This window comes from Stegostoma tigrinum, chromosome 12 (assembly GCF_030684315.1).
Source record: "Stegostoma tigrinum isolate sSteTig4 chromosome 12, sSteTig4.hap1, whole genome shotgun sequence".
In the NCBI taxonomy this organism is placed as follows: Eukaryota; Metazoa; Chordata; class Chondrichthyes; order Orectolobiformes; family Stegostomatidae; genus Stegostoma; species Stegostoma tigrinum.
Genome location: NC_081365.1, coordinates 33,388,191 through 33,398,237, shown reverse-complemented (window position 1 = coordinate 33,398,237; position 10,047 = coordinate 33,388,191). Strand labels below are relative to the sequence as shown.

Sequence of the window (10,047 nt, the reverse complement as noted above, 5' to 3'; positions counted from 1 at the left end):
ACAATCAATTACAGAAGTACTGAGCACTTGTTTCTACAATTTCAAGTACAACTCGGTGATATTTCTTTGAGTCACATCCAAAGTAAACAAAATAAAATTGTTTGCAGGAACTCTTTTTTTTTGTAAAGAGGAGCAATCTATTTGTTGAAATCCTTGATGTACCATTTGAATCTGAGATTGTTAAAGACATAAAAGGGCTAAATGTAAAAAATCAGTTCCTGGTGACATAAATCTTAGTTTGCATTAATCAGTCGCAGATTTATTGAAAGCACTTTTTTTTCTATGAAGGAAGAATGCTTGCTACTTTGGGGTCTTCACCTTTTTAGTTTGTTTCCAATCAGATCAGCCATGACCTTGTGCAGTCTCATGAGCAGTCTCGATGGGTCAAATGGTTTACTGCGGCATCTATTTAATATGATCTTACCATATTAGAAAACTTCAATTTCACTGTCTACCTAATTAAAAATGGACCACTAGAGAAATGCACAAAAAAGAATGGGAACCTGAATTACATGCTGAAGAATTGAAAGGATTTAATAATTTTTTAGTTTTACATTTTTAATTAAAAATTGAAATTTGTAGGAAATGTTTCAAATACAATACTTTTTCATGCAATAGTGAAATGAACACCAGCAATACCATGTAAAAAGAACATTACCATAGTATCAGAGATGATGGGAACTGCAGATATCCAGCCTCACACATTACATTACCATAGCCAGTGTTTTTGAATCCATATACTTGTCTCTGATTTATATTTATTTTGAGATAGTTAGTTATTTTGATAAATTTGGAAAGATTAATCCTTTGATTAATTGCAAAATTGCAAAACATTGCAAGTTGTAGTGTTTTCAACTTTATACATTGTTGTTTATAGCAAAAATCTAATTTTGTACCAGCCCATTACATATAGAATCTTTGTGCAGTTCTATGACATATTAAAAAATACTTTGTTAAATCTTCACCACCTCCCACTTCAGAAGAACTATAGAATATACTACAGAAGTATAATGACTTCAAACTTGCAAGATAATACAAGCATTACTTTCTTATAAAATATACAGAATCACTTATCATTCAGTTCTGTAGCTGGTTCAAAATAGCAGAAGCTCCCTTTCAGCAATGCAGCAGTTTTCAGTTGAGGGAAATCTGGAAAAATCCAATATTTTGACAATAAGCATTTCTAGCTTTCTTTTACCTAGAATAAGCAACCAGATGTTACATTAAATTTAAAGAATGAATACATTTACATTGCCGTCATCTCAATGGGAGAAACATATTAATGAAATGAAGTAGAAAGCAAATTAGGTATAATTGCTGTTAATCTTTTGTAAGATCTTTGAGCTCCAGCTTAAATGAGTGCTGAACACATGTCAATTGAATCAAGTGTACAGGTATTTTGCCCAATGCTTGCACATTTTAGATTGGCCAGAACTATTACCAATTTCTGGACATTTTAATGATGGAACTTAATCAAAATCATGAGGATAAATAATAAATGTAAAATAGGAAATTTGCGAGGTAGATGATTTGTGGGTTATCCAATATGTTAAGACCACTAAAATTCTAATTTTGAATAGGTTCAAACATTGTTCCCGAGCACTCCTTATATCTGTAAGAGACAAGGACTTGTATAAGTTGTTTGCACACAGTAAGGAATTACAGATGCTGAGGCCAGAGTCTATAGGTACGAAGCTGGAAAAGCAGAAGGTCAGACGACATCAGAGGAACAGCAAAGTAAATGGTTCGGGCAGAAACTTGTCTCTATCATACAGACTTCTCACATAATTAGTTTCATTTGTGCTTTCTCCTATGCTGTAAACATTAGAATTCTTTGGTGTTACAGTGGAATTCAAAGTCAGGAACCAAGGCAAAACAAAGATTACAAACACTGTGTGCTTCATGAAGAGCTGTGTAAAAGCTACTAGACTCAAGCATTGGTTCCTTTGTAGTCAATTTGCGAAAACTAACAGACCACATCATATGGTAATCTAAAATGTGACCTTCAGCTAAATTTTTAAGCTGAACAAGGTGGTGACCCATTCTTAACAGCTTGTGTACCTATCCTGTATTGTAGATGGAAATGAGCAACTGATTTGTGTTGGATAAACAACCAGCCTCCAGGAATATTAAAGGACACTAATAAACAGGAATAGTTGTCATCCGACAATGGCCTTCTTCAGACTGGAGATGGACCAGAGAATGTGAAGGAAGACCAGAGAGAGATTTCATTAATGCCTTTGCTGGAGATCAGAATACTGCTGCCACTAGTTGCAGAGACCAACACCCTCTGGGCCATCTGTTCATACTCCTTTTGAGATTAGTTTTCACAGATCATATGCTTTTCCTATGTATTTAGACTGTATGATTTTAAAAAAAGCTGACTCTTAAACTACACAAGTCATTATTCTCAACTGCCTACATTGGGTAAACTGCGACCTGCAAACTTTAAAACTTACAAATTGCAGCAGCATTGTGAGAGACTATAATGCAAAGTCTGCCAGTCTAATAATACTTCCACAGAGTGTAATGTTGATGTCAGCTAACTTGATTGAGATCATTCCCCAAGCAAAAGAGGGTTGGTGAGGGTAATGAAATAAATTTATTTTTCACTCATGGGATGTGGAAGTCATTGGTTGGGTCAGTACACGTTGCCGATTCATAGTCCTTGAGAAGTTGGTGAGCTGCCTTCTTGAACCACTGCAGTCATGTACTGTGGATAGGCCCTCAATGTCATTATGGAGGGAATTACATTATTTTAACCCAACAACAGTGAAGGAACAGTGATATCAAAGTCAGGATAGTGAGTGGCTTGGAGGGGAACTCGCAGTTGCTGGTGCTTGTGTATCTACTGCTCTAAGCAAAGCTGTTTCATGAGGTACAAAACAAATAACTACTGGCTTTGCTTCTCTATTTGGGTAGCTCTACAGAGGGACCAGGACAACAGCTTAAAGCAGGATCTGACCAATCACTACAAGCGCTTACCAGTTAAATTCTTTTCATATTCAGGCTTTAATTTTGTAGTACTCCTGTGGTGTTACTGTTTTAATTCCACCAAAGTAATCCAGGACCCAAATGTTGGTAATGTTGAGCTTGGCAAAGTACCATCCATGTTCATGTGGCCAGTCAGCCATTCCTGGATGACGGCTGAAGAGAGCTTCTTTTGCAAAGCCGATTTCTGTGCTGTTCACCTAAGAAATTTATGTATAAAAAATTCGTCCTCTCCACAATCTGAAGGAAACGTAAATTTTCCACTCCTCATACTGGGAAAAATAAATCTGCAAAACCACAAGTACAAAGCACCAAATGTTTTCAACTAAGTGCAATTCAGGGTTAATTTACTGGCAATTCATTGAATTCCCTCTCAATCACACAATTCTACGAGAAATGCTGGCCTGGATATTCCAAATAATTGATTACAGTTGGATTGTCATGCAGTCTTTTTTCCATTAGTGCTGAGCTCTGTATTTCTAATTGGGAATTCCAATCTCCGCTCCTTCAGAAATGAAAACAAACAATTCCCTCACAGTGCAGCATAGATGGGGATGTCAAACCACATTCCCTTTTGCAGCAGTCAGTATTCTAAGAACTAAATATCTAATAACACAGAAAGCAACTTTGACGGCTACTGTGATAAGTGCGGGGTTAAGGGTGTCAGTTGAAGGGGTTATAGCATTAGGTAGGTTGCATGCTATTTAAGTGATGGAATACATACGGTAGGTCAGGTTCAAGGGGAGTTCTGGTGAAGTTGGGTGTGTTATGTCTGTGGGAGTCATTAGCTCCAGCAGGGGGTTGATAGAATGTCATATCTGGTGTGGGGATTGATTTCAGGCTGGGCTTGGCATTGGGGGGAAGCTGGTTGTCAGCTGTCCAGGGAATGCAAGGGATTGGGGCTGATGTAGTTGGGGTTGGGGGGTGGGAGTGACATGGCGAGTCTATGGTTCAACTTAGTCGTTATCCTAGGTTTATAAATAGTTTAACATTTCCTAGGTAACTATTAACTACAGTAAACAGAAACCCTTCAAGGAGGATCCATTAAAGGCAAAGATTTTGAAGGGTTTCAGACATAAAGATTGACCATTAGAATGTTCAATTTCTTAGGCAATTCCCATGGAGTTTGGTGTATCAGGGATTCTTCATGGTGATTTTACTCAACTCCAAAGAGTGCTGTTCCAACAACTATCTGGCCATTGGATTTTCCAGACCATTGTTGCTGGAATTACTGTTGCCCCCCCAAATATTCAATTAGAATACAGAGAACATAGAGTAGAATGTGCTCGGCCAGCTGAAGAGATTATTCTAAACAATGGGAGAAAGGGGAAGGAACAGAACGTGTTGTAGTAAATTGCAGCATACCACCAAAACTTCTCCAGAGAGGATCACACGACAACAAAGTGGGCTTTGGGGATCAAGCTTTTGTTTCCTACAGTAGTCTGTTGCTGCTAACGTCATAGCCAGGGATACTTCTGGATTAGCCTACAATGAAATTAAAAGATGAGGTTGTGATAATGAAAAGAAATCAGATGTCAAATTATTCACAGGAACATAGATTCTATGGTCCTTTAATTCTTACTGTCCATATGGTCTGAATCTTTGAAAGAGTTAATTATTAGTTCCAGCCCTCTGTTCTTGCTCTATCCTTACAAAATTTACCATTTCAAATATATTTCACACTTCCTCTTGAAATTGACTACTAAATCTGTTCCAAAAACCCTATTGTGTAGTGCATTCCAAATTGACTCTTTCCCAATGTATTTTTCACATCTTCCCTCTGATCTTTTGACAATTACCTTAAATCTATATCATTTGGTTACTAATCATCTTGTCAACAGACAGTTTCTTCTTCACAGTAAAAATCACTCCATTGTTAAGTTTCTCCCACTAAATTTCTCTGCCATAGCAAATAATCACAATATTTCTATATACCCACATAACTAAAATCACCATTGGTCTAATTCTGGGAACACTTATTTGTGGTTTTTGTCAGATCTTTCTGAAAGTGTGGTGCTCGGATTAGAAATCCAATAGCCAGTTGATAACACAGGTTTCTTGTTTTTGAACTCTAAGGGTCTATCATGCTCTATATGCATAATAGCTTCCACCAATTTGTTCTGTCGCAGTCAAGGATTTATGTGATCCCTGGGTTTCTATTCTTGCAGCCAATTTAAAACCATGGCAATTAGCATATTTTGGCCCACTTCATTCTTCTTCTAAAAATGCACCTCTTTATTTCTCAAATTTAATCTGTCAAGTGTCTACCCATATCATTCCACTATCTGTTTCACTGTTTCCTAAGTTGTGCTTTTGCAAAGTTTGAAAATAAGTTGTCTAACCAATGTCCAGATGAATACTTTGTGGGAAGCTATGCAAGTGATTGCTGGGTCCCTTGCTGAGATATTTGTATATCGATAGTTATGGGTGAGGTGCCGGAAGACTGAAGGTTGGCTAAGGTGGTGCCAATATTTTTAATAAAGGTGGTTAGGAAAACCCCAGGAAATTAGACCAGTGAGCCTGATATCAATAGTCGGTAAGTTGTTGGAGGGGATATTGACTGACAGGATTTACATGTATTTTGAAAGGCAAGGATTGATTAGGGATAGCCAACATGACTCTGTGCTTGGGAAATCATGTCTCACAAGCTGATTGAATTTTTTTGAAGAAGTGATGAAGGCAGAGTGGTGGATGTTGTCTATATGGACTTCTGCAAAATGTTCAAGGTTCTGCATGGTAAACTAGTTAGCAAGGTTAGTTTGTGCGGAATCCAGAAAGAGCCAGCCTTTTGGATACAAAATTCTCTTGAAGGTAAGAGACAGAGGGTGATGGTGGAGAGTTGTTTCTTGGAACTGGACACCGGAGACCTGAGACCAACAGTGTGCCCCAAGGATCGGTGCTGGGTCCACTTTTTGTTGTTTATACATTTGCAGATGACGCCAAAATTGGTGTAGTGTACAGTGAAGACGACCATCTCGGAACAATGGAAACTTGATCAGATAGATTGAGGAGGGATAGATGGAGTTTAATTTAAATAAATGTGAGGTGTTGCATTTTGGTAAAGCAAATCAGTGCAGGACTTAAAATTAATGGTAGGGTTGCTGAACAAAGACATTGGGGTGCAGATTCATACTTCCTTGAAAGTGTAGTCACAGGTTGACAGGGCAATGAAGAAGGCGTTTGGTACACTTGCCTTTATTGGTCAGTGCATTGAGAATAGGGAGTTGGGATGTCATGATGTGACTGTACAGGACATTGGTTAGGCCACTTCTGGAATACTGCTTTCAATTCACATCTCCCTGCTATAGGAAAGATGTTAAGCTCGACGGTGGAAAAAGCAAGCATGTTGCAGGGACTGGAGGGTTTGAGTGATAAGGAGAGGTTGAATAAGCTGGGGTGATTTTCCGTGGAACATCAGAGGTGGAGGGGTGACCTTATACAGGTTCATGAAATCATGAGGGGTATGGATAGGGTGAATAGCCAAGGTCTCTTCCCTGGGTAGGGGAGTCCAAAACTAGAGGGCATAGGTTCACAATTGGAAAGCAAAGATTTAGAAGGGATCTAAGGGGCAACTTTTTTCAGAGGGTAGTACGTGTTTAGAATGTGCTGCCAGAGCAGGTCATGGAAGCGGATACAATTAGAACATTTAAAAGGCATCTGGAAAGGTACGTGAACAGGAAAGGATTAGAAGGGTATGGGCTAAATGCTGGCAAATGAGACTAGATTAATTTGGGATATCAGGTCAGCATGGATAAGTTCGACCAAAGGGTCTGATTCCATGTTGTACAACTGAGTCTATATAATGAAAAGGTCCAATGGTCTTCACACAGCCCCTACAGGAGACCACACTGTGCTTCCCTCATGACTGGAACACAACTGTTCACCACTCAGCTCTGCTTTCTGTCTCAAGATAATTTTGTATCCCTGCTGTCAATGACCCTTCAGTCCAATTTACCTTAAATTTGTTAAAATGTCTGTTTTGTCATTTTAATCCAAAGACTTTTGAAAATCTACTTAACACTATATCAATTGCATTAACTTCAGCAAGCCTTCCATTTTACAATCAGTAAATTTCATCAGATTTGTTAGACATGGTTTGCCTTTTATAGATCTATTTTTGGCTTTCATTTATTCACGCTTGTATTTCCAAGTTTAAAAACATTTTTTCTGGGTTTTGGTGATAATACTATTTAGGTATAGGTATTCTAATTTCAGTACACTTTCCAGAAAAATGGCGGTGGGGGGGGGGGGGGGCGGTGTGGAGTGAGTGGAATGCTTTATTTTCCCCTCCGAACTCTTGCCGTCTTGTTTTGTTAATTTTCGTTCCAATATATATCTGAGGAAGTTCCCTTTGATCTTACTGCTATTGGCAGTTTTATTGCCATTCCTGTCGACTTCGTCCCGCCCTGGGCTGTTTGCTCTCAAAGATTCTTTGATACCAGGTCGAAGAGTACCCAAGCCCTCAGTTAACATTCCTTTCGTTGTCACAACGCTGTTGTGCGAACTTGCTGTGCTCATACTATCATGATTGCTATCGTAGAGGACTGCGCTGCAAAGTACTGCTGAATAAATTATGGGTTCTGAGGTAGGGTCATTCCAACCGAAACGTTAACTCGTGGATTTCTTTCCATAGACGCTGCTAGACCTACTGAGCTTTTCCAGCAATTTCTTTTTTTTGTCTCTGATTTAAATTATATTGGATTCGAAACGCTAACTCTGTTTCTCTCTCGGCAGGTGACGCCAGCACCTTCAACTCTTACTGTAAAAGTAATTCATTGACAATGATGAAGTATTTTGAGATGCCTGCTATTTGTGAATAAAGCACAATATAAATGCAAGTTTCATTTATACAAATTGTATTTTGGATTTACTGTGTGACCCTATCGATTTATTTCCTTGCCACTGTGGCATTCTCATTTTCTTGTTTCAAAAGCCGCATGGTGGGGAGAAAACGTGTCTACAAATGTACAAAATGTTCAATCTGAGCAGGACTAGTATCCCGGCTAAAGAGGTGCAATGAGAAATAATGAATCTCCCACTGGCTTCATCAAGCAGCGTCTGCTTGTAAACATTTCACTGCACTCATGCGAGTGAGAGCATGTGACAATAAAAGCTAATTCTCACCTGGATGTCGTGTACCGAGATTTCCAGCGGGGTCAGGTACAGGTATGGTTCACCTGTGCCCTTCTCCAAGGGCCCATCGCTCACCGAGAAAACATTGGAGAAAGGCAGCCCCTTGATCGATTCCTGGGTGGAGATGGTGGCCATCGAGCACCAGTCAGACTTATGGACGATGTACCGGGCCATTCGGGCCACTTCGTCGTGAGGGGGAATCGAGATCGAGCCCCGACAGGACGTCAACACAAACAGCAGCAAAACAAGCAAGCGCACGGCCATCATCTATCAGTCAACACCCGAGACTGACCGATCAGCTGACAAACTCAGGCCCCAGACTGTCAGCCCCGCCTCCCCACCCCCGCGGGCTGGCAGCCCCGTTCCTATAGTGATAATCCCGCCTCCAGCCTAACCGTTCAATTGACAAGGTGGAAGACCGGGAGGCTGGAAGAACGAAGCAAGTCATGGAAGCATCTGGTGGAAAGGTGCATTCAACGTTCTGGGTATAATCCTTCTTCAGGACTGGATGTGCGGGTAGGAGCTCCTGATAGAGAATGGGCTGGAATGGTGGTGATAGGTAGGCACTGGGTGATATGTAGACCTTGCTGTTCGACGGCAGGGGTGAATCCAATTGGTGGCTGGAAGGGATGGTCAGAAGGTGGAGTAGAAGGGAGGAGGTGGGGCTGGTAAGGAAGCTGGGGGAAGGGTGGGAAGGTTATTTGAAATTGGAGAACTCAATGTTGAGTCCTCCGGCTGTAGGATGCCGGGGGAAGGTAAGATATTTTCCCCAAATTTGCATTCTGAGTTGCTGTGACACTGGAGGAGGCTGAGGACGAACATGTCAGAGGGGGAGTGGGGTGCGGAGTTGAAATGGGCAGTGACTGGAAAGTTAGATAACAAAATGTAAAGCTGGATGAACACAGCAGGCCAAGCAGCATCTCAGGAGCACAAAAGCTGACGTTTCGGGCCTAGACCCTTCATCAGAGAGGGGCATGGGGAGAGGGTTCTGGAATAAATGGGGAGTGAGGTGGAGGCAGACCAAAGATGGAGAGAAAAGAAGCCATCTACAATCCGACCCCACCACCCAAGCCATTTTTCCAATCCCACCCTTCTCTGCCTTCAGGAGAGACCACTCTCTGCGTGACTCCCTTGTCTGCTCCACACTCCCTTCCAACCCCACCACACCCGGCACCTCCCCCTGCAACCACAGGAAGTGCTACACTTGCCCCCACACCACCTCCCTCACCCCCATTCCAGGCTCCAAGATGACTTTCCATATTAAGCAGATGTTCATCTGCACAGCTGCCAATGTGGTATACTGTATCCATTGTACCCGGTGTGGCTTCCACTACATTGGGGAACCCAAGCGGAGGCTTGGGGACCGCTTTGCAGAACACCGACACTCAGTTCTCAAACAACTGCACCTCCCAGTCGCGAACCTTTTCAACACCCCCTCCCATTCCTCAAATGACATGTCCATCATGGGCCTCCTGCTGTGCCACAAGGATGCCACCCGAAGGTTGCAAGAACAGCAACTCATATTCCGCTTGGGAACCCTGCAGCCCAATGGTATCAACGTGGACTTCACAAGCTTCAAAATCTCCCCTTCCCCCACCGCATCCCAAAACTAGCCCAGGTCTTCCCCTCCCCCCACTGCATCGTAAAACCTGCCCAGCCTGTCTCTGCCTCCCTAACCTGTTCTTCCTCTCACCCATCCCTTCCTCCCACCTCCAAGCCGCACCTCAATTTCCTACCTATTAACTCATCCCGCCTTCTTGACCTGTCTGTCTTCGCTGGACTGAACTATCCCCTCCCTACCTCCCCACCTGTACTCTCCTCTCCACCTATCTTCTTTTCTCTCCATCTTCGGTCCGCCTCCCCCTCTCTCCCTATTTATTCCAGAACTGCCTCCCCCTCTCTCCCTATTTATTCCAGAACCCT

General features: G+C 41.7%; 1 protein-coding gene across 1 annotated transcript; it reads right to left on the bottom strand.

Moving 5' to 3' along the window:
• Nucleotides 1-579: 579 nt before the first annotated feature.
• Nucleotides 580-8,448, bottom strand: LOC132210424 (protein CREG1-like). The gene is made up of 4 exons (XM_059650032.1): nucleotides 8,116-8,448; nucleotides 4,357-4,476; nucleotides 2,986-3,191; nucleotides 580-1,149 (listed from the first exon to the last, which is right to left on the bottom strand). The coding sequence occupies exons 1-3, from the start codon at nucleotides 8,389-8,391 to the stop codon at nucleotides 3,006-3,008; spliced, it is 582 nt and encodes a 193-aa protein (XP_059506015.1). The 5' UTR covers nucleotides 8,392-8,448; the 3' UTR covers nucleotides 580-1,149; nucleotides 2,986-3,005.
• Between the last annotated feature and the right edge of the window lie 1,599 nt (nucleotides 8,449-10,047).

Excerpts from the sequence above, each read along its gene's own strand:
- LOC132210424 (XM_059650032.1), bottom strand. The coding sequence starts at position 8,391 with ATGATGGCCGTGCGCTTGCTTGTTTTGCTGCTGTTTGTGTTGACGTCC. Across the intron at positions 4,477-8,115 it reads TCTCGGTACACGACATCCAG|GCTAATCCAGAAGTATCCCT; the intron begins GTGAGAATTAGC and ends ATTTCATTGTAG. Across the intron at positions 3,192-4,356 it reads TCTCTGGAGAAGTTTTGGTG|GTGAACAGCACAGAAATCGG; the intron begins GTATGCTGCAAT and ends TAAATTTCTTAG.